Source organism: Corvus brachyrhynchos, unplaced genomic scaffold, assembly GCF_000691975.1.
Source record: "Corvus brachyrhynchos isolate BGI_N302 unplaced genomic scaffold, ASM69197v1 scaffold87, whole genome shotgun sequence".
Classification (NCBI taxonomy): domain Eukaryota; kingdom Metazoa; phylum Chordata; class Aves; order Passeriformes; family Corvidae; genus Corvus; species Corvus brachyrhynchos.
This window is the reverse complement of record NW_008239767.1, coordinates 164,642-189,907: the sequence shown is the minus strand read 5'-3', so window position 1 is coordinate 189,907 and position 25,266 is coordinate 164,642. Positions and strand designations below refer to the sequence as shown.

Here is a 25,266-nt window from a genome sequence, read left to right as displayed (position 1 = left end):
ACCAGCAACTTATTCAAATTCAAGACTCACAGCCGTCTTTCCTCTTCATCCTTCCTTCGTTTTTGTTCTTCCTCTTCACGTCTCTTTCTTTCTTTCTCCATTTCCTCCTGGATGCGTCGTAGCCTCTCTGCTTCATCCTCTTGCTGCTTTTTCTTTTGCAGTGCACTGAGAAGCTGCTCTGAGCTTTTAACTAAAGCATCATATTCTTTCTGTATCTGTTCTCTAGTCATTATAGTGGTCTGCAAAAATAATAAGGGGGGGGATTCTTTTTCATTTGTACTTCACTTTTGAAAACATATACTGAAAAAATATTAAGTGAAATGAGTGAAATGAGATCACTGAGCACTATACTTAAATTGCCTACACACTTCAGGGTGGGGAAGCTTGAGTCCATTCTTCCCTTTCTTAGTAAAATCCTGAGGACTCATTACTCTCCTCTCCTATAAAACCATACAAAGTAATCTCCATTTCATCACTTAAATTAAACATGACTTCTTTTCAAAACATGCCTTCATATTTTATATCTTGCAGTTTTAAGCAACAGAAATTAATTCCTAACATGCTAGGATGGAAGGCCTGCCCATGTGTATTTTGCATTGTGTTCTTCTTTAGTGGTTATTTACAGCCCTGCTTTTATGTTGTAGCATAAAATAGTTTTTCTTAGTATTTCTGCTAGCACTCATAAAAAACAGTGCAATGTGTTGAAACTAACTTTTTCTAAAAAGTTATTAGTAACAAATGACAGGTTGAAAATGCTTCAAAAATCGCCTTTGCTACACACATTTTCAAACTTTATTGATAGGTACAATTTAATTTCATTTTACAATTCACATCTTACTAATACAACTGCAATATGGGGTGTTTGCTGACCTTTTCCGGTGGTGTATCATGATGACAATCAAATTATATCATTTTTATTAGAAAAGAGAACTCTTAAGTTGACAGGTTAACTCTACCATCTTTTCAACAGTGATTTTAAATAAAGAAATCTCAATATGGTACACTAAGAAAGCCATAATATTGCATGAAACAAGAATTCAACAAACCAAATTTTTTCTAACACTGATAAATGCCAGTGTGCTTTCATTCTGTCTTTGTGCTTCTGTGGTAAGAAACAGAGAGCTATAGACCAGAAGCATAATCAGCAAGTTGAATTCTCTTTACTACCAAGTCTGAAAAAACCTCGTAACTGGAATAGAAATGCCTTTATTCTGTGAAAAATGCTTGTCTGTTTCAGGCCTTATTAAGTTAAAATATTGGTAATATGCATTATTCCAATAAAGAAAGCAACAAATTATTGACAACAATTGGTCTCATAATATCAACATGCATTTTTTCTTTAAAACCTTCAGTGTCAATTTTGACACACAGATAATAATACCAAAGTCTAGACATATGCACCTATTTTCCGGATTCACTTCAGTTATATTCACAAATAATTTTAAACAGGAATTACCCAATGACTGAAAATTAAGACCACCATATTAGGGCATCTTTTCTATTAAGAAAAATGCATTGGCCTTCTTCTTTAGATGAAGCTTTTTAAAGATTCCAGTACCAAGACAATATTTCTCTCATTATTATCACATACCTTAATTTTGGTCATTGAAGCATCAATAGAATCCTCCAGCTCCTTGACCTGCTTGCTTGTCTCTGCTTTCCCCTCCTTCAGAGCACTTACTACTTCATTAAATTTGTCAAGTCTCTTCTTCAGTGTACGTACTTTTATCAGACCATCAATGCTGTGAAGGTAAGACAGCTTATTTGTATCTTGAGAAGATTTTGGAAGGTGGTATTTTTTAAAACTGAACTAATCACTGATATAAAAAAGGTAGCAGGGAAGACAAGTTATGCCTTCTGACAAAACTCACCCTCTTTTTTGAAATTCAAACATTACCACACCAAGTAACTAAGTAATGGAGCCTTTTCCAAACAGTTCTAATACTAATAAGCAGTGACTCAAAATGGAAAAATGCATTTTTATTTTGAGAATTAATTGGGGTCAGTTTTTTGGTTTTTTTCACAATAATAAATCATTAGCATCCACTAGAGGATTTTAACTGGAGGGGATAAAGGTAGTAGTGTAGTGCCACTTATTCAAAGAGCAATAATGGAAAGAATCAGATAAAACTTAACAACACAGCAGGGAACACAGTCATTATGCCCCAAAGGAGCGAGAAAACAAGGCTGGGGAAGAGTTCAGAAAAACTCAGAGTTTTTTTAAGACCTGCTATTGAAGGTCCCACACAGAAGTTACAACTCTGCAGACAGTCTTCTTTCTAAACAGAAATCACTGAACTGGGATTCACAAAATCAAAATACAAAAGTAGAAACTAAATCAAATAATTAAAGTTGAGCACCATATAGCTCAAAAATAAAGGAAATGCTAGAAATGCCAAGATTCAAAATGAAATATAATTTTCAAAGGATATAAAATAAAACACTTTATAAGAAGCCCGCTACTAGAACAGAATTGCATCTCTGTCAAAGAACATAGAGGTGTCAGCAGAGCTTAATGACTGAAGTAGTTTTTCCATCAGTATTCCCTGCAACCAGCTAATGAAATTAATTCCAAGAGGAGACAAGACAGACAGAACACAATGGAAGGGAGCCTATAAAGGAAGATGTGAATGGGTGTGTTGGTTTAACACAGCCTGGTTTTTGGTGGGGGCAGGAGAAAAGCTGCTCGAAACTTCTACGTCCAGCACAGAGGCAATCGCTGAAGGCTCTGATGATGGGCAGGTTACCAGCCCAATTAGAGAAGCTGGTAATGCCTCTGTGATGACATATTTAAGAAAGGAAAAATGGCAGGAAGTTCTCTCTCTTCTTCTCTCAGGGGGTGGTGAAGTGGCAGCAGGGACCCATCCCAGCGGGGGCTGCTGTGGCCCATCCCGGAGGGGGCCACCAGGGGCCATGCAGCCGGGTCCTTCCCAAGGCTGGGATCATGTGGGCATAGCCCTCCTGAGGCTGGAGCCACCCATGTGGTACCGGCAGGGACCACATTGCCAGCAGTGAGAGCCACGGAAAGCAATTCCCTGATGCGGAGCCCAGACGAGATCAACCTCTCAACTGAAACTTGCAGACACCAACTTTCTTCCAAGTCAGGGGAAAAAGGAAAAGTGAGGACACGTGAGGAGAACCAACATGGTGGCACCAAGGTCAGTGAAAGAAAAGGAGAGGGAAGAACTGCTCCAAGCGTCGGAGCTGAGATTCTCCTGCAAGCCGTGGTGAGGACTATAATACAACAAACTGTTTCCCTGTAATTCATGAGGAGCACAGGGGGGTGCAGAGATCCACGTGCAGCCCGTGAGGAAGAGTACTCACGCTGGAGCGCATGGATACTGAAAAGCTGTAATCTAGTGAGGAACTCAGACAGAGAGAGATGACCCTTGCTTTTAGAGCCAGAGGAAGAGAGCCTTCGCTTCCAAACTAGAACAGCTCATCCTTAAAAGACTAAACCCCATGAACTAAAGTGAGCCCTGCTAGGCAGTTCTGGGAAGACTGCTTGGCCTGTGGGAGGGACTCACGCTGCAGCAGGTTCGGGCGGGACTGCTGCTTGTGGAAGTAAAAACCACACTAGGAAAGTTTGCAGAGAACTATCTCCCGTGGGAAGGATCCCACAGCACAGCAGAAGAAACTCTTTGCTTAAGCAAAGTGAAATAAGTGAAGTAAAACTCTTTGCTTAAGCAAAGTGAAATAAGAAGTGAAATACTGACCAAAACCCCATGTTTTGTTTCCTTGCGTGGTCGGTGGAAAGAGGGAGAGACTGGGAAAGAAAGGTGTTCTGAAGGATTGCTTTAGTTCTCATTACCCTTTATACTTTTAATTCTGTTAATAATAAATCTTCTCTATACTATTTAAGTTTTGAACTTGTTTTGCCTTAAAGTTTTTTTCTTCAATAATCCTTATCTCAACTCATGAAAATGAAGTTTTCAGTTCCCCCTCCTCTGCTCAGCTATAGCAGAGAGGAAAATAAGTAGACGGGTTTTTCGTGGGTGCCTGGTGCTTAGCCAGCGTCAAACCACGACAATGGGTAAAGGGCAAAAATTAATGAGCTTAAATTAAGTTAGACAGTCTTAATAAAGGATTTCTAAAAACAAGGCTGTCGCTGAACAATTTTATGAACAAAGAGCTAAAGAAACATCTCTTAGGAAAGGTTCAGATTTAGTCTATTCATCCTTGGGAAAGAGCAAAGGAACACGGAACCTCTCAGCCTCCTTCAATTGTACTTAGCATCATTCTATGATTTCAGTTATATTAAGTGAAGTAAATATCATCTTCTTACAGTCCCAAGAAAATACTATTTAAAACACATTTTCTTCAACCAAGGAATATCTTCTTACCGTGGTTTGTGCTTTCTCTTGCAAAGCCACATTCGAATAGTCTTTTGTATTTTAATGCAGGCACTGGCTCGATATTTTATCTTATTTTTCACTGTAAACACACAGAGGATAGGGTCTTAATGTTTTATACAGTCTAACACAACTTCTATCTTCCTCACACATTTGATGTCTCAAAACTGTATGCAGACTACATATGCTTAAGAGCTTGTTCTATATTGGAACCACAACACTTAAGACACAGAACAGCAGAATTCACAATCTTGGGCCAGGTACAGAGACTCCCACCCAAAACCAACAGGAACAATGAAACATGTGCAGACCCCATCTCTACCTTTACTGAAACACCACAAGTGCCAGTCTCTATTCCACACCATCTTACTCCTACTCTGCACAGTAAACTTCAAGACCAGGTTGGATAGGGCACTGAGCAACCTGGTCTAGTGGGAGGTGTCTTTGTCCACGGCAGCAGGGGTTGGAACCAGATGATCATTAAGGTCTCTTCCAACCCACACCATTCTATGACTCTATAAACTGGGCAGGCCTGTTGCAGTGGGGATCCTGCAACACGCATATATCAAACCAGGAGTCCCGTGGAAAGGAAATATATATGGACAGACAGATTCTTGATAGCTGTTTCAGAGATGTTTATTTCTCCAGCCGCATGGCCGGAGCTCTGAGACAGGTGTCATCAAGGGTGATGGCTGGATAGCAAGCACTCTACTCATCCCTGAGGCAATATTTGTTTCCATGTTTAGCTTCCTGTTATTTTCATCTCTATATAGTGTAATTTCTTTTTCACTATTGCATGACCCCAACACCTCACCCGTTTTATTTTAATAAAAGGAGAATGAAAACAACTGGATAAACATAACAAGAACAGTTTCAAAACAAAACAAGCCGCCCTCCTGAGTCTATAAATGTCCAGTCAGATTCTGTGGAACATCTTAGGGCTGACAGAAGGGAGACAGGACTCTCTGAGCATGCTTTGTGGGGAAACTGAGGCAGGAGAGGGTTTAACTTCTTCCCTCCCCCTTTTCATCCCCCACTCGGCATTGGAAAGGGATTTTTGGGGAAACAATTGGCAAAAGCATGGTTTTGTGAGGGAAACCATGGGTGAAAAAACGGATTGGGAATACACTGGGGGTAATAGGACATAGGGTAAAAGGGAAAGGTGGGATTAGGAAAGGGAGACTGTAGGGGGGACTTACAATGGAGATATTGTCTAACATGACTACGATTTTTTGCATATATACTGCCTTTTACAGGAACACCATCAGGCCCAGTGACCTGCGATGCTTGTAACCCTTTTCTACCTCGTATAATTTTGAATTCCACGACTTCTCCATCTGCCAAGCTTGGGATGCATTTTTCAGGGTTATTCTTTTTAATAGCAGTTCTATGCACGAATATGTCTTGCTGGTTGTCACACCTTGTTATAAAACCATAATTTTGCTTAACATTATACCATTTTACTATCCCTAAGGTCTTAGTTACTATGATCTTTTCCTTTTTCCGAGTGGCTGGTGTTTTCTGTCTCGCTGCGTCTCAGGCCAAGCACTTAGAAACTGCGTATCAACAGCAACAGGGACTTAATTGCTGATGAGCAGTAATTCCTGGAGTGGAGCTGTTTGCCCTGTAATTTATGTCAGTACTTTCAAACATGCAGTTTCTGTCTGAATATGACAACCTTTGGGCAGGCACTTTCCAGAACTAAATGATTCCATGTTGCCAGCTACGAGTGGAACTACTCTCTCCAGCTGATGCTGAAGTCTCTTCCGGGCAAGACCTGTAATAGCTGGTTAGTTATGGGCATGGGATCAGCCAGGACCAGTAAGCACCCAGGCAGCCTGGACACAGGAGACTAGTGCTGGCCCATAATGCCCATTTTGTAAAACCTCTGCTGTAACCCCTCCTTATGTACCTAACACACAGCACAAAAAAAAAAATCTCACCAACCTTGAAATGAATTACTCAGATTTCAGTATGTAACCATCTGCTATACATGTCCTTGGCCACATTTCAAGGTGATAATAATTGCTTTGCTGTATTTTTAACAAACATTTTGATTTAATAAAACATAAAATACATACATTTAATCACCGAGAGAGAACACCATTGAACTTTTTTCCAACGACTGCAGATAAGCCAGCGATTCACTCGTTTAACCAGCTCTGCTAAGTGATCCGGATCAGACTTCATTATCTGATCAAACTCTGCAAACTAAATAATAATTAAAACAAGTTTTACATATTAGGAGGACAGAGAGTGTTAGACATTATTATTTAAGATCATGCTGAGTTAAAATGTTAAAATATTTTTTATGTAAACTGTATGTTATTATATCAGTTTTCAATTAAAATGAGCAGGTACATTTTTTTACACTTTATTGTTTAATGATAACAGAAATGACAACTGCAGATTTTTTGTTTGTTTTATGGATGTCCAACACTTGGCATTTTGAATAATATAAACATTTACTAATCACCAAAACTATTTCTTGCCAAAATTTTTTTAAATCAATTGTTTTTCTACGTCCTGGAAATGAACTCTGGCCTTCCACAACTTCAAGACACATCTAATTATATATCTGTGGAAAAAAATAAAAGCTGAAAGCACGTCTCAATTTTTAACCTTTGTATAAGGTTCCCACTGAAGGCAACATTTTCTGAAAATCCTGCACTTCTGTTTTCAGTAATTATATGATAGGAAGAACATTCTTCTGGGATTACAATAATTTTCCTTTCTCATCACAATAGCTCTCTACTTCATCTCCTTTCTCTGAATAGCAGCAGCAATGCTTAAAATCACAGAAAGATTTCAGGTATAAACAGATTTTACTAGAAAATATTTCTTCTTGGCTCTGACTTCCTCTTTTTAAAAGTCAACATAATTCTTGGAATACAAGCATTGCTTTAGAAATACTGTAGCATCAGCAACAAGACTATAAAACCAATTGTATCGGTACTAATACTGTGCTTTTTTCCAAGAAAATGAACAAAATTATTTACAAAAATCCTGGGCAACCTTATTTAGGTTGGCCACACTGTTATCAATATGTTAAACAAAGTCACCTTCAAAGGTCCTTTCAAACTGAAATTATTCTAAGATTCATAATCATGAACTCCAAGAAAAAGATTACCTTGCCGGGTCTAAAAAACACCTTGGTTAGACCGAATTTGTAATCATTTTCATTCAGTCCCAGGGCTTTAAATAGGGCCTGAAACACAGAAAACAGAAATGATTATATTCTGCCTCCTTCGAAAAACCACAAAAACCAATGCTACAATACATTTTCTCTCCTGGATGATACAGAAGAATTAATTTCTTTCTTACTTTGCAAAAAAGCCTAGGGTCCAGTCGAGCCAATTTTTCAGGCAAGTATTTCTTGTACATATTATATAGTTCATGAAATGAAGCTCGTGATGGGAAACCACCTTGCATCAAATCCAGAACTGACACCATCCCTAAATTCACAGAGACACATGTACAAAAGCTGGGATCAGTAACACGCAAATTAAGCAGTGAATTCTGTGATAACCAGTTAGTTTATGACATAAGACTCAAAGACGTTGTTCAGTGACTAAACCACAAAGTCCAGCTAGGACTCGATCAAACCTCAAGCATTTTTTGATGATGTGATCAGCCACAAAAAGTTAATCCTGAACACATGAGAAGAACCGATAGTTTTCTCCCTACTTGAGAGGTAAGTAACACTCAATCGTGCATAGGACATTTTCCTAATATTTCCCTCTAAATTATTTTTTTGTTTTTCAGCACATTCGAAATGTTCATTTTTAAAGGGAAGAAAAGAAACCCAAACCCCAAACCACCAAATAATGCCCAACCAGGTTTTTATTTTAATCATGTGAACGGTATTTGTGAGACATGGTGCAGATGCAACATCAAATACATATGCAGCACTAGAAGATTTAGTGTACTTGAAATACAAGGTATCAGCTGCTAAGATGTAACTTTAATGTCCTGAATAATGTTACGACATTTTGGCTGCAACTAAGACACCAGTGAAGCCCAGACACAGTCAGTAAGATTCAAATTGCTTCAGTAGCATAAGCCATACCAGTTTTTACCCGTTACTTTACATAAGCCTATCAAGCAAGGCTGCAAGTAAGTTTTCAAGTTAGCCCTTAACTTGTGTTTGCTGTCTTAAAACTTAATCTTTTGCATATTTGCTTTCAACAGAAATTTAATTTGTTCATACTAAGTCTTTGTTTTTCAAAAAGTTCAGTGGGCCATGAGCAAATAAAGCTGTAAATTTGGAAAGCATCTAACATTTCAAGAATAATGAAGACGCAGCATTGTGTCCATGTTGGATGTTCAGTTAGTAGTGATATAAATAAACTTTTGAGAAAGTAAACCAGTATGATTAAAGGCTATCATAGTATCTATAAAACCAAAGAACACTGGAGTGCTTCAATTATTAGATATCTCAGCTAACACTGACTGCCTCTAAATGCACACAAGTTTCTAACACTTCAACTGCCAGAGAAATTTAAAATTCCATTGTCCCAGACTGAACTGGTGCCCTATTAACAGTGCAACAGGCAACAACAAAGAGATGGATTCAGCTCCAGGTCAGGAAATCTAAATGTATGTACCCAAAAATGGCTACATAGCTTCTTACATATGCACCTGATGCCTGACCTCTCAGTATAATAAAAACACAGTTGACGAAAACTGCATCAACTCTTCTTGCAAAGAAGAGGCCTAATGGCAGTTCAAATGAATTATTTCTAGGGTTCTATTAACTAAAATAGAAAGTTACTAAAAATCTAAATAGCTGTTCATAAGGCATAAATCACCTATCTTCTAGAAAACAGTTCAAGCAAGGAAATACTGCTTTCATCCCACATATTTCAAATTTAGGTTAATATATATTCCCCAAAGTAAAAAACAGAGGGAAAAATACCAGAGGCATACATTACCTGAACACTGAAGCTGAGAGAGGATCTGTCCTCCTTCAAAATGGTGACTTGTCATCTTCAGATTAGGTTTGATACAGCGAATAAAGCTGGACCCCTATGACCAAAGCAAGAAGTTAGCAAAATCTACACATTTTTAAAACTCCTGAAATAGCACATAATGATTTCAGACTTTAAGATACAAAATAATAGTATTTTAAAAGAGAAATGCTGACATTATCATAGAATCATAGAATGTTAAAGGGCTGGAAAGGGCCTTAAAGACAATCAAGTCACAGCCCCATTCTTTTTTCTCTCATATATCAGTTCTGCACTGTAACCTTGGTCTTGATATAACTGATATCAATGCTCAAGCTATTAATTGCATCCTCAATTTTGTTGAATTTTCACTCAACTATTCTCCTTAACATGTATACAATCTATGATTTATGACTCTAGATTCTACTACCCTCATTATATTCTACAGTCACAGCACTAAAGTGCCTCAGTCTTCTACAGTTCACATCAGCGAACAAATGCTCATTACGGGGCTCAGGTTCTTTGACCATCTGTGCATTTACAGCCTATCAAAAAAGCAAAATGAAAAAATGTATTTTTAATGGCTTTGTGGAATTTGGAAACAGTAATTAATGATAAATTACTTCTTAAATAAATTACTTCTAAGTAGTATTTCTAAATTTTCTGCAAATTAGTCATCAATGATAACCAATGCACAGAAAGAAGTAAAAGTGACAAAAAAGGAGATCGCAGCACAGACAGATTTCATATTGCTTATTCAAATTGTTTAACTTTCATTCTACAACTTTTTTGAAGGTGGTGGGTTTTCCTTTTTCAAGTAACTCAATAACCATCACATGCACAGCAAGATGTTCCCAAAGTGCTATGTAGCTGCAAATTCCAAAGCAATTACTAATTACATTTATTGCAAGCCATAATATTGAGATAATCTATTTTGCCTTACATCAGAAAACTGTGAACCCACATCTGTATATATACTTACAGTACTGTGAAGCTTCTCAAGAAGCAAATTTAACTGAGTCTGTAAAAGAAAACAGGTATTTCAAGAGCCTTACCATGGCAAGTACAGAAATATACACACCAAATAGAGGTACAGCATTACTGCATGCATGTTCATTGTTAGTGAGACAGAACTGATAAACCAAACATTAATGAAATCATGCAAGTGTGCATGAATGGCCCTGAGGAAATTGATTGTATTTAATTGTACAATACTGCATGGACTGGTCACTTACTACAACACAGTTATCAAAAAAACATGCACGTCCCTTTGGAGAAATAAAAAATAATGACTATGTAATAAAATTATTTTAAAAACTGAGACCAATTAGCAATCATTTAAAAAAAAACCACTGAAAAATCGTGAAATCCCAAATTTACTCTATAACAAGCATTATTTGTATGTTAAATAATTAACACAGAAAATATATTCTCAGGGTTTTCTAGTGGGTTTTTTTGAAGCTAAGTCAACATTTATCTGCAATGATGTATTTTTATTTCCAAGCTTCCAACTTTTTTTAATTCTCTATTGATGACAAAAAAACTACAACTTTAAAATTACACTTACTGAGGTTGCATTTAAATGTACTGTGATGAGGAAAGACTGCAATATTATTTGGAATCAAGTCTTCAGGATAACCAGAGACTTAAGGCTATCAGAGAAAACAAATTAGAATTGCTATTGGAATTGGTAGGGACCTAAAATATTCCAAAACCACATCAGGAAAATGGCAATATTTTTACTTTAGAGATGTGTCTGTTTTGCCACATAGATTACTGCTGGGCCAGCCTTTATAGTTTACTAGCAAGCTTGAAGTATACAGACTGCAGCAATACAAAATTCAGTATGTCCTAATATATTCATTTTCAGCACTGGAAGCAAAATTCAAAGGATCTGACTTTTGACTAATTTTTTTTAGCCAGATCTTTCCATTACCTTGAATCCAAGAAACAAGATTTGTATGGGTAGTGTGCATCACCTACAGCTGCCAGTTGTCCTTCTGGTAGATAAAATTGGTTTGGGATTTTTCAACTTAACATGGATATGGTTAGAAATAGTGCCACAAGAAGCATGACAAACACTAATAACCTCCTGCTCAGTTCTCACTTACACATACTCTTTATATTTCAGCTTGATCATAACACTTATGTTTTCTTAAATTCAAAACACTTAAGTTTGCACGGGACAGACTAATTTCCATCAACAAAATACATTTCTGCTTGAGGAAAAATACCCCTTCCTTATACTCTGTGATTTGACAAGAAATAAGCCAGAGCTATTGTCAGGTGAGTTTCTCCAACAAAATGTTTCTCCAACAAAATGTGTATATGAGCAAAGCATATCGCTAAAACAGCTGCTCTTTGAGTTGTCACAATTTAAGTCATCATTAGCATACAGTAAAATCATTTCAAATAATCTTGAAGAGATCTGATGATTAATCATTATTTTCTCAACTGATTTATGACAATTAATTTTAATTAGTTATAAGGAAGGGATGTGTGAAGGATTTCATAAATAGAAGTCCCTGCAACATCATCTAATAATTGATATAATTAAAAGAATTTCTAATTTCAGTAGTTCAGAAAACTGACTTACAAATTAATGTACTAAGAATTCTTATTCTTAAAGAGATGAAATATCTAGTAAGATAAAAGACCTTATTTTGATGTCATCTGAAGTGAAATTTTCAAGGCTATTAGTGTTCATCAGCATCACATGCTGTGTCTGGGAAGGTAACACTAAATGAATTATTGGAAGTAACACATACATTCAAATGCCATTAAACTTGAAAACATTGAAAGAATTATAGATTGATGGGCCAGATCCAAAGAGGACATTAATTGTTCTAGGTGGAGGGGTGAACACCAAAGTTCAAAGGGAAATCCCAAAAAGTTCCCCACTCCATTGCTGCTTAACTTTAAAAATGCCTCCCTTCTAATTCACCTCTCCTTGGACAGTGGTATAATGCACAAGTCCGTATCACCTGAACATGGGGTGCTAAACTCAAGAGAAATTGAAAATTCAGATGGAAGGAAGTGGAAACTATCTCAAAAGATCCCCCAGTTGATGTCATCTAAAAAATTGTTGATCCTAGCTTCACTTACAGCAGACTCATGGCTGCAAGGTTTCCTCAGGCCATGGCTTACCTGTATGCAATTTTTCAGTCTACCTGATGATCATGTATTTTATATTAAACCAATTGCTACAGTTTAATTCAACAACCACTACAGAATAGGGAGGAGTTAAAAAGAATCATCAGAGCAAAACTCAAGAGAGCAGTCTGCCCAATTCCCAGTTAAATGCCAAAACCACTACCTTACAAGTCAGGCTCCGTCTCCTACTCTTCCTGGCCCCATTAAAATTTTATTTCTGGCTACCTAACCAAACAACTCCAGAAGGGTGTAACAAGAACACCCTTTGTCAGACTGACCAATAACTTGGCACTCACTACAGGAATAAAATAGCCATAGAACACTGAATACAGTATAGACCTGAAGCAGAATACTATTGCTATAAAAAGCAAGAGTGCTGCTACCATATCCTTCCTGTTCTTCAGCCCCTGCATCTTTAGAAAACAGTTCCAAATGATAGCCACAAGATATGATTATGCAAGAAGGAATTTATCTTGCAATCCTGATTCAGTACTTAACCTTAATACAGAGCAGAAATGCAGAAACACTCTTCTGCTACTGGTAGTGTCTCACTCTACATGAAGGCCTTTGGATTATCTGAAACACCTGTGTTCCCCAGGGACTGTGTAAAGAGTCCAGCTGGGAACATGAGGTGGGTTTTTGGTTGCCCTAGGTAAGGTAGCACACCAAAACTGTTTCAGCACTTGACCTGAAGGCATACAAATCCTTCATTGGATCTGGCCCAAACGTGTTGAAAAGAGCCCTGCTGAAATTGCTGCAGCTCTACCAACTGTAAATCCATGAGATTGAAAAATTTACCTGCAGCCCACGATGTGCCTGCTTTTCCTCTCTTAATTCCCCTATTGTTCTCTTTCTAGCCATCCTGAGCTGGAATAGTCCAGCTAAAATAAAATTGCTGAATGAGAAAAGGATGCAGAAAACATTTGCAGAAGACAAGGTTTGAAGGTCAGCTTTATGACATCAGAAGAAAGGAGAAAATGAGAAGCATCAGATTTAGGTATTGAGAAAGGAAACATTCAGCACAATGAGTATCTTCCTGTGTAAGCCATGACTATGTATATATTTCAGAAAAGGAAAAACAGTGGTTAGGTTAGGTATTGAATTTTGAGAGTTTGGCCAACTGCAGTGAATCAATACATCTTCTAGAAGGCACAATTATAATAGGATGGAAAAACACATTTTATCACTCTAGAACTTCCTAAAGTCCACAGAATCCAAATTTAAATCTCAAAACCTTTTGAATAAGGACTTCCATGTGTCTTTGCAAAATTCTGACTTAAAAATCACTGTATAATCTCTGTAAGGACTATTGTGAAAGACTGCTATGCATTTCTGTCAAAACTATGTAGATTGAATATAACAGTTTCTTATAATTCAACAGAAGAAAACCATCTATTTAACCAAATTTTCTTCTGAATCTCAAGGTACTGCTAGTTCTCCCAACCTTACATTCTACTTACTTCAAGTAACTTAAAACTGGCATAGGTTTCAAGAAGATAAGACTCTTTGCTATACAGTGTTACCTTGAATTTGTTTCCCACGCTGATGAAACTGAGTTTCCCAGCTTTTTGTTTGGGATCCTTGTTGTTGTTAGTGCTAGCTTCAAACAACTGTCGAACAAACTTGTCCTTGGATTCACATATAAGAGATTGAAGGGACATATGCAAAGCATCATTGTTTTTTTCCACAAATTGCATCTGAAAAGACAACCCAAGAGATAAAATCACATTTGTTTTACTGTCCAAGTTACTTTAGTCTAATGAGAAAACTAAAGGAAACTAAGTTACATACTTAATTCAAAAATCAGCAAGAACATGTGGGGCAAATATTCATATATTATTTCAAACAACTTTTCAAGTGGATACACAAAATGCCAGAGAGAAAAGACATTCTTAAATTTGAAGGGTGTTGTTGGAATTATGAAACCGAAGAAAGGTTTGGTGCCTTCCATTTCCAGCACTCAGCACATCATCAGCACCTGGGAATTCGGAGAAGCTTAATTCCTCACTGCTTGTAATACACTTAAGACCTGTTGTGAAATGGGAATTAACATGCATACTTTAATTGGTACATTTACACAGTTTGGAAAATGAAATGAAAACAGGTTATTTTAGTAGTACTATGACTATTTATGGATACTTGATATAATAAAACATATTGTCCCTTCCTACAAACTTTATATATATGGTTTATTTGAATTGGATCACTAACTTTGAGAACTTAGGAACAACACATTCCATTGAAAGTTGGAGATCAATACACCAGTATCCAATTTCACATTAATAAAATTCTCAAGAGCTTTTGGTGCAACTTAATAGAGACTTTGGTATTAATGAACAGAAGAGGCCAAGACTACTTTGAAGAAAATGCCAATTTGCCAGATATCCCATAAAAGGGCCTTAATGGTGATAAGAATCAAAGCAAAAACACAGGCCTGCAAAGGTTACTTCAGCCATGAAGAGACAAGACAGGAATATGGATGCAGGCAAATACATGTCCTCACCCCAAATCAGACTCTGAGAACTGCCAGAAGTGCAGTGAGGGAAAAAAACACCAACCAAATAATGGAAGTACTACAAGGCAGCTGTTGTCCAAAAGTTTTAAGGCCCAAGCTCAGAAAGTCCCTCTGAGGGAGAGGATAAGTCAAGCATATTAACAGTTTCTGGACCTCATAGATCTGATTAGCTCTGACAGCAGAGTTTATGTGATCAAATCTGTCTTGTCTGCTCCTGAAGACACTTTAAGGCATTATTAGTGTATCATGATGAGGTACACAGTTAAAAATAGAGCACCTGGAACAAATAAAAATTGGCTCCAATTTTACTGGAATTCCAATTTCATTTATTATTTTGGTATCTACTCTGAGCAACCTCAGAAAAATCATGCAGGTAACACCTTCACCTACCTTATTTGTAAAATGATCTACAGAACGCATCAATTTCAAAACAGCATAGCAATTATTATTATTATTGGGAGTATTTTGAAGTAAATGAAGACAAACCCTTCAAGTAAATTTTTTCAATTGACAAAAAAACCCCAACTTTGGAAGTAGCTTCCTTCATACATGCTGGACTTATACAGACCAGAATAACAAACCTTTATGGATCTTCATTTTATTTTAAACTCTTGTTTTTGAAAATTGATGGTCTAGATACTGGCTTCAGGTCCTACAATGTTTTTGTACAATAAGTAATAGTCAAAAAAGCACAAGAATCTGGAACGTATTTTGAGGGTAGCAATTTCAGGTATTTTGTATTTTTACACAAATGAATCCATTGCCAGTAGAAATGGAAAATACGAAGTATGACAGGGACTGTGTACAAGGATAATCATGCTTCCAAAGAGGTACTCTTCAGTCTAACAATACTTTTATTTCACATCATTTATTTTGCTCCCCAGGATTTTAACACCTTTTGATGCAAGATTTGCAGTAGATTGTGAAACAATACATATAATATTGACACCATTACCTATAGATTTGAAACAAACGTTTACACAAAACATATGACACTAGAACTGGCTGTAACCTGAAAAGTTAAAAGGAACTGTCAAATACTCAAAAATTTTGTTTCAAAGTTAAGACTCATCAACTTTTGAACTTCTTTTCTAATCAAAGGAAATTTTGTCATTTAAGCTATATACGCTGAAACAATATAAATGTTCCACAAAACACAATAAAAATAGTGTTCCATAGGTAAAATTACCGTCTCGTAGCATACTGCTCCTGCAAAGTGTCGGATAATAAAGCCTTCATCATCTCTGATATTTCTGTGAACAGCCAATTTAGACTTTCTAGGAATCTGGAATTAAGAAGTTGAATTACAAAGAAGTATTACAATGGAGACTAAGAAATAGTTTTTCCTTAGAACACCACCATGATCTGCCAGGAACACTAGGTGTTAAAAATCATATTTCCTGTAAGTACAAGTGTGATGATCATCACCATTCCTGTCCAAACCATGATATTCCAAAAACCTAATTTCAAACTCTTTCACACTCTTAAATACATTGCATTCAAAATACAAGTCACCAGGATTGCTAATGCCAGCCAGTTGATTTTGGTTTTCTCTTTAATCAACACTTTCTGTATCATTCATTTGACAGCTGATGAATAGCCTTGTTATATGAATAGGATTAGACAGAAGCTTAAAATATGGCTTTAGATGGTATCTCTTAATAGGCAAGAACCCAGCTGATCACACACATACCACCAAAATGTTTCATTGCACAGCAATTCAGGCAAGCAGGAGTAAATGGAAACTTAATGAAAGGCAAATGGATGACAATTTTGGTAAATGGATGATAAAGGATGGCTTCCTCTGCTTGCATTTTTTCAGCATTTTTTTAATATCAACAGAATTCATGTATATAAATTGCAACAATTTGCATGAATCTTCCACACAATGCTGTATGTTAAAAACTAAACAAAAACATTTTCCTAGTATGATTCCTATTTTCATCTCTGAAGTGCTTGCTAGACACTAGACATGAGTCGAATGTTCTCCAAAGCAAGCAATTTTTGAAAAGAACAACAAAATAACTCATCTGATAGGAAATAATCTAAATTAAAATATGTTTTTACTTCCTTTTCATGCTTCACATGCTAACAAACTTCAAATGTAAGTGAAGAATATGGCTTTAGTTTCAGCAGGGTATTAGAATTGTTTGAAGCCTTCAGTGAACTTTTCATCAAATTTAATAACCAAACTTGTCCTTAACAAAGAGGTACAGATTGTGCAGACTGGGTGGTATGAGATTTCTTACGAAAGGTTTTCATTAAATTGAAGTGTTACTATCAACTGTTCCAAGAACTGTTTGATTAAAGCAAGACAGACAACAAAAATAAACCTACTGAGAGCCTGAAATGGTCCTTGTGTTTTTGATGCACAACTGAAGTAAAATGCTGGTCACTTGGTTGGGGAAGACGATTTTCTTCATCCAGAATATCCAGTACACCTACTAATTTTGCTTCAATCAAATCTATTAATTAAAAATACATATATTTACAAAAATTGAATAGATCAACTAGTATCAGAACTAAACATTACACATCTAAATGCTGCTGATCTGATTCTGTATAAAAGTACTTAGGGAAAGCCATTAAACAAAATACAAGAAATCATGGCGAATTAATTCTATATATCTTAATTGGTATGTACAGGATACCCATCAAACCTACAAGTTCTAACTCTAACTTGTGGGACATGGGAGAAGAAGATCAGGAAGCAATTGTTTGATTTTAACTCTTGGTCTCAAGCTGAAATTAGTCATCCAAAAGGTGCCTAAGTCTCCCCACAGTATGATCATAGGTCTTTATGCGATGATTGCCTTGATTGCTGAGGGAGTTTTTTAAGGTTTTCATCCACATTTCACCACATGTCAAAACAAAAAGGTTAATATTTCCATTTGATAATGTGATCAAGTGAGAAACAGAAATTTGTTTTAGGAAAGGCAGACCAGATTTGAGCATACAGTGGTGGTTTCACAACTTATAACAAGTGCATTGCCTTGACCTCTCACATACATATACTGAAGCCCTTGAAAGCTGGCACAGAAATTCACGCTATTGATACTATTAGACACAAACTCACAGTTTTGCAACGTTTTTCCATTATCTGTGTAACTGTTCTTGTAAGAGCAATTTTTACTACATACTTTTTTTCCTGTGGAAAGGATGAAACTGCTAATGCTTGTACTGCAGCAATGCCTATGAACTCTTAAGATTGTGAATTGAATGAGGCTATATATAAAACCATATAATTACTAGTGCTACGCATATTTTGCCTCTTGCGCTTGAAGTTTTTTTCCCCATGACACTAACAAAAAGCTTTAAAATTCAAGAAGTACATACCTATACAGTCCTGATTATCTACATAACGAACTTCATTAACCCCCAGGCCTTCCTTCTGGTAAAGTTCTTGTTCCTGAAGTTAAAAAAAAGTAATTGAAAAGAGAAAACACCAGTCTCAATTTCTTTTTTTACTGATCAAAAAAGAAATAATTTTTTTTTAATACACATGAAGTAAGTTTAAAAAATATAACATGAATCAACACACATTTGAGAATTTCCTTACACAGCTTAATATAGTCCAACTTTATCACCTTAATGGTAAGCCTGTTCAATTAAATATTCCCGTTACATATTAGCGATTATCCAATCTCTGGATACCTCATTTTAATGAGCGGTTAAAAATGAAGAAAAAAATATTGTTGGTTTTCAAAATTCCCTATTCTTTTCTGACACAACCAGATATCACACAGAATGTCAACTGATTTTTTTTTTAATTCAAACATAATGTGTAATCTTATGAAAAGCAGTGCTACTTTAAGTATCCCTTCAGCAAAAACAAAAGAAATTCCTCAAATATAACAGTAAATATATCATACCTCTTTCAGAATTCTTTCATTAAAAAATTGCTGCAGTTTTTCATTACAGTAGTTTATACAGAATTGTTCGAAACTGTTGTGTTCAAAGTACTCTGAAAGACAGAAGTTAAACTTTCATGATAAAAGAGTGTTCCAGGAGTTTATATTAAATAGTAAACAAGAGAAGCTTCACAGTGCTATTATTTAAAGATGTGTTCAGATCCATAGCCATTTCTTTCAGTAAAATGAAATCTTTTACAGATTTCCAAGTTGTACACAAGATATCTAAAAATACTGCAGCAAATGATATTTCTAAGACAAATGACAGACAGCTGGCAGCAAACCAAAGCAAGATGCCATCATACAGTGAAATTGTACCAATATATCTTCAGGCATCTATGTTACAACAGGCTGGCACAGGATATCATAGCTCTAAAGACCTGAAAACCAAAGACTGTTCGCCTGGACAACCTTAGCAGGACTAGAGCACACCACAAAACATGCCCTATTTTGAATTTCAGTGAGCCAAAGACAGCAAAATCTTTACAGGAACCACCAACACCAAAAGGAAAACCCTCCCACTCTTCATTACAGAATTTATAATTGAATCTTTGATGGGAAAAAGTGACAACTAGAAATTATTTTAAGTATACTTACCAAAACCAGCTATATCTAGAACTCCAATGAAGAAAGAAGAAGTTTCAAATGGAAAACACTGGTTTACCCTTTTCACTACATGATCAAACAGATGACTATACACTGTTTTAGCCAAGGCATCACGAGCATTGTTTGCTTGTTCCACTTTCAAGGGTACCCTAAAAAAGCAAAATACAGATCTTATCTTTCAGAATTCCTTACTGTTAAATGCTGAGATTAGACTCTAAACTTAAAAACAGCCTTTCCAATACTGTAAATTAGGACCTAAAAAAACCCCCCTGATCTCTAGGCCAAGGTATGAAACATTCTTGCCAAGTTAGACTATCTTACCTGTAAAACAAGAATAATGTTTTGTTACCATCAGTAGACATGAGATTCAGATGCTTTCGTAATTGTTTACTAGATAATTAGAAACTCTATTGACAATCCTCATCTACAAAATATATTTCAACTATTTTTTTATGACTTGTTTTGTTAGAATAAAGCCTATAGTTTAGTTTTTGCTCTGACATTTTTTCCGCTCCTCACCCCACTGCACCAGTGAGGAGGCTGAGGGTGAACAAGAAGCTGAGAGGGGACACAGCCGGGACAGCTGAACCCAACTGACCAAAGGGACATTATGTATCATATGGCATCATGCTCAGCAATAAAAGTTGGAAGAAGAAGAAGGAAACAGGAATGATGTTAAGAATTTGAAATTTTGTCTTCCCAAGTAACCATTACACTTGATGAAGCTCTGCTATCCTGGGGAGCTGAACACCAACCTTCCAGTGGGAAGTGGAGAATGAATTCCTGGTTTTGCTTTGCCTGCACATGCAGCTTTTGCTTTACCTGTCAAACTGTCTTTATCTCAACACACAAGTTTTCTCACTTTTACCCTTCCAATTTTCTTCCCCATCCTACTGGCAGGGAGCAAGCAAGTGGCTTTGTGGGGTTGAGTTGCCAGCTGGGGTTAAACCACAGCAACAGCTTACACACAGTGCATCATTTCCGTCACTTCCCAGAATTCATAAGCACTAAACTAACTAATATTTTTTTTATTTATTTCTTCAAGGATAATACTTTTCATGCAGAATCATTAGAGTGATGGAGATCACTTTCTACTGTGACTGGTAAGGCACAGAACCAGAGACTCCATTCCCAAAGGACACTTGCAGCTACATAATATTAGATAGTAATTAGCTTTAACACACAATCTCGTCTTCCACTAAGTATCTATCTTATCTTAAGGTAATGAGTACTGACAGAAAGCTTATAAATAGAAGGAAGGTACCTTTGCATTCTGTTCTGATACGTTTAAGAGATCAGAATACTAATTCCTACGTCAGCTGCAGAGCTATTACATAATACAATACATAAAAATCTTTTATGTTTTTCACTTACTTTTTTAAACAACATGACAAATAGTTGTACTGCTAGAGCATGTATTTACAAAATGGTCCTGGTTTTCAAAATAGCAAATTCTGCCATTATTAAGTACAATTCTGAAGACTGCACAAACCCTTCTTGTTAAATTTCATAGTATGCAGCAAACACACACGGAGAGAAAATGTAACTCTGAAACGCATTTTGCCCAACTGAAAGTTCAGAACCACAAAATAATGCTAAAAATGCACTGAGACAGTAGATACGCAAGAGTCCTATCACAGAACTGACATTCAGAACAAGTAACTTTCTTCTCACAAACTTGTTTTCCCTCAGCTCTTCCTTTTCTTTGGTATGCACAAAGAAAAATGAATCTCTTTTTCTCCTCTTGTTTCTTGCCTGAACATGAAAAGATAAATTGTCCTTCCTCCATTTCACCTTCTTCTACTCTTCTCCATGTATCAGCTACTTGAATGGAATAAAGAAAAATTTTTCCAAATTCTAAGCACTTTGTTAAGGCTGCAAGAAAAACCCTTGTTGGTCCTCATGCCAACTGCTTCAGCAAGGTTTCCATTGATCTAGAGTCTGAGACCTAGCCACTGATGGGCTAGATTTAGCCTGTGGATAAGTCCATGCAGTTCCCAAATATATTCCAGAACAAATAAACTTCAATTAGAAATATGTATAATTTGCCCATGATTGACAACAACTGAGGGAGAGAGAGCAGGTGAAGCAGTATCCATCAATTACTGTCACCCAATATGGTTACTGATTCATAAATGAAGTAGCCTGGATGAAATAAGCCCACTTAGTTAAATACTCCACTAAATTAAAGAATCTAACCAGCACATTTGTAATTTGAGAAAAACTTAAGTTCAAAAAAATGCAGAGAAGTATTTTTTGAAAAATCTTTTCCAACTGAGGCTTCAGTAGCACACTAAAAAAACTGCATTTTGGTAGAAAATGCACTGCAGAAGAAGCTGGAGGACCTGAAATGATACAAGTTAATTTTTTCACCCTGTAAAATAATTTAGTTTGTGATGATGGAGTCCCCTCTGAAAGTCTTGTTGGAAAGGAAGAAACTGAGCAAGAGAATAGCACAGTAGCACATTTACAGTCTAGGAGAAGCACCAGATTTTGAATCCTAACACATTACTTCTCTCTGTAAACACACTTCACATGGATGGCAAAAACATAATCCAACAAGGTAATTATTATGGGGTTTTGGGAGACAAGGACAGATAGACATAGTGTAGCCAAGTCCCCCTGGCAATTCACTGCACATGAGTATTTAATAAAATTCAGAGAGATTGCATTCAGCATCACCCTCCTACTGTTCCTTGTTGGCTCCACTGTGCCCAGCAGAACAAAGCCTTTGTTATACTCTGAGCACAGTGATTTCAGCCAAGCTATTTATTCACGGTGACCTATTAGGACTCACATGATCTACTTGCACACAAAAGGTCCCTAAGAAAGAGAGAGAAATGACTAGCTCTTTGGGTTGCTGGAACAAAATAAAACAATGTACTTGTCAAAACTCTAATACTGATAGCAGTCAAGTAGTTTCTAAACCACACTACCATAGAAAAAGTGGTGTCTATTTAACCAGTATCTAAAACAGTCCAATCCACTTTCCTTGTACATGCAGTAAGTCACAGGAGAAGATGATATTGGTGTATTTATTAGAGTATGTTTGCTCTTAGATGCACAAGTTTTGAAAATGCTAGCAAAAGAGGCTTAATGCATTAATCATTGAGATATTGTAAGGAATCTGCTGAACTCATTTTTGACACCCCCAAAATGAAACACTGGGGAAAAATAAGATCTGCTGGCACAAAAACATAGCTTCTTGTGTTTGCAGACTTTTGAAACTGCAAACTGCTAATAACACCGCAGGCTTATCAGGATAAATATGCTGATCAGAAAATCTTTACAGTTTTAATCCAAAGTAAACTACAAGCTGTAACAAAAATTAAGAAACCTTCTTTGACGGTTTCACTTGAGAAGTGGTGACAGGGCGTGCCTTATAATGGTGGTAGCTTGATATGTCCCACCAATCACTCTCAAAAGGAAACTATACAGACAAGCTTTATCTATGTGTTGTATGTGCAACAGCCAAAACTAATCTGTTCTCAGAGGCTAAATCAGCAGTTCACTGAGAGCATTTCCAGTGGGGTGTCATCTGAATCTGACATGGACACAATTTCTTCTAAGCCCTTTTGTTTCCATTTAATGCTTTCACTTAAAAGGAATGTGAAATTAAGGGTATTCTCAAAACTGGGCTAATAATACTGAATTAAGAAAGCAGAAAATCTTGGTAGCAAGATTAGCATACAAAATTATTTTCAAAAATTCATAATGTAAAAATCCACATGATATATCTCAGTAAAGGAGAGTGGGTGGTGGTAAGCTGAAGAGAATTAAAAAATACAAATGGAAGATGGAGAATAACCAGGTAAGCAGTAAGTCAACAGAAAGATCAGCAATTATTGTGCATCACAACCTGAATTAAGTAAAAAATGTTACTGACTTTCAAAATCTCAATGCTCATATTGCCATGCATTACTATGAGTACCATCTGTACTGTATAATGTGTAATTTTCAACTCTAATGTTATCCACAATACTGATAAAGGTGGTCCTGGATGAATATATCAAGGATTTTGCTGTCAATTTAGACATGGTCTGGAAAAGAGCAAATAGTAAAAACTTGGTCAATATTTTTCACTGGAAACACTTTTTCCTGCAAGACCAACATTTTCCTACACATAAAGGTTGTAATGAAGGGAAAAAATTACTTGTAACTCTCCATATCATCTGATAAGGCAGCAAGATGATAATTACCCAAAGCCCTCAATTTCTAGTAACTGGTGGGAGAGAGAGAGGAGGAATTTACACTGGGCAGGGAGAGAAGAAGAATTTACTCTCCAGAAATGGACTTTTGAATACGCTATTAAGAGGTCTAGATCTTGAGCTTTTAACTGAAGGCAGAATAACACATCACCCTCCCCCCAACACTACTTACCATTTGTCACTGCATTAGAACTTTTTCCATAATAATAATTTCCGTAATAAATTTCCAAAGACAAAATATGCAAGGAATGTAAATAAACCACATTAATACAGATAATTAGGCGTTTCATATACTAAACTTCTGGTGTAATGTGAATAAAGTATTTCCAATTCACTAAAATCTGATTGTTTCCATAAGTCAACAAAAACCACACGTGTATTCTTCCAAAAAGTGAACGTTCATGAGCTTCCTAACTAAAAGTTTGATACGTTTAGCTGAACACAGCTCCAAACTGCTTAGTCCAAGATCAGTTTTTAATGTGGTGTTTCCTTGAACTCCAGAGTATACTCAACATAGAAAACGAGATGTTAAAATACACAGTTCATTTGCAGACAGCTTGGTTAGCACCCCTGACAGCTTGTATGCTAGGATCAATCTCAGCAAGAGAAAATTTGTGGTGGAAGCTAGAGGTTTTTCATAAATAAAAGGTAACTGTACTGTCATTTTCATAAAAAACTCAGTCTTGCAAGAGTCATAAATTTCATGATATTGAAATGTTATCACTGGTACCATGTTTATACATGTTCTTTGCCATTATTCCTTCTCCATGTGCATACAGAAAGAAATCACTATCCTGCTCCTGTGCCTAGGAAGTTACCTTGATAACAGCAAAAAAAAAGAAACCAAAAAAACCAAACCAAACCACCAAGCCAAACAAAATAACACACTTTCTAACAATGTTTTTGGGAAACATTATTAACATTGCAGTCAAGATTACATGGGTGTTTACCAAAACCAGAAAAAAGCAGCACATTCCTGGATTACCATCTGCATCAGTGTTTTTAAAGTTGTAACTTGATTTCAGAAGAACTAGATGTAACTAACACAAGAACACTGATCACTGAGACATTAAGAAGGGTGGATATACTACCCTCTAATTAAAGCATCCCAGCCCTAATTATTGCAGGGCAGCACTCACGGGAGCACTGTGCAGCCCTCATGACAAAGATTCAAGTGTCTTCTGAAAGACTTTAGGACCGCATTAACATTCCTTGATACAACGTATCTGTTACATCTTTTAGCATATCAAATTTGCTGTGTAGTCTGTGGATTTAACTGGCTGACTGCTATACTTACTTTGGCCACACAGCGTACTCACTGACACATGAGAGATTTTATACAACGCAGGAGTTACTTATTCAAAGTGACTAGCACTGTAAGCCTGCTAGCCTTCGGCACGCTCTGATTTCTGTAGGACCATGGGGGCGTACTTGTGCTTCGTAGCCCATTAAAGGAAGCGCTTTAGACAGCTGCGCTTGGCCCGAGTGCACCTCAGTTCACCTGCAGCTGGTTACGCGGGGGGGGCCGACTGGGCCGGTGGGTAAGACGGGGGCAGCGCAGGAGGCCCCTCA

General features: G+C 36.7%; 1 protein-coding gene across 1 annotated transcript in view; it reads right to left on the bottom strand.

Moving 5' to 3' along the window:
- MYO6 (myosin VI) overlaps nt 1-25,266 on the bottom strand; it is a 75,895-nt gene that overhangs the window by 20,296 nt on the left and 30,333 nt on the right. The window contains exons 12-26 of the mRNA XM_008640205.2: nt 24,710-24,770; nt 19,478-19,635; nt 18,842-18,933; nt 18,306-18,378; nt 17,307-17,434; nt 16,159-16,254; nt 13,978-14,151; nt 10,284-10,322; nt 9,287-9,380; nt 7,677-7,807; nt 7,483-7,560; nt 6,434-6,563; nt 4,344-4,434; nt 1,592-1,742; nt 31-239 (exon numbers count right to left, since the gene is read on the bottom strand). Of these exons, the coding sequence (XP_008638427.1) occupies nt 31-239; nt 1,592-1,742; nt 4,344-4,434; nt 6,434-6,563; nt 7,483-7,560; nt 7,677-7,807; nt 9,287-9,380; nt 10,284-10,322; nt 13,978-14,151; nt 16,159-16,254; nt 17,307-17,434; nt 18,306-18,378; nt 18,842-18,933; nt 19,478-19,635; nt 24,710-24,770 (1,705 nt within the window). The remainder of the gene's footprint in view (nt 1-30; nt 240-1,591; nt 1,743-4,343; nt 4,435-6,433; nt 6,564-7,482; nt 7,561-7,676; nt 7,808-9,286; nt 9,381-10,283; nt 10,323-13,977; nt 14,152-16,158; nt 16,255-17,306; nt 17,435-18,305; nt 18,379-18,841; nt 18,934-19,477; nt 19,636-24,709; nt 24,771-25,266) is intronic.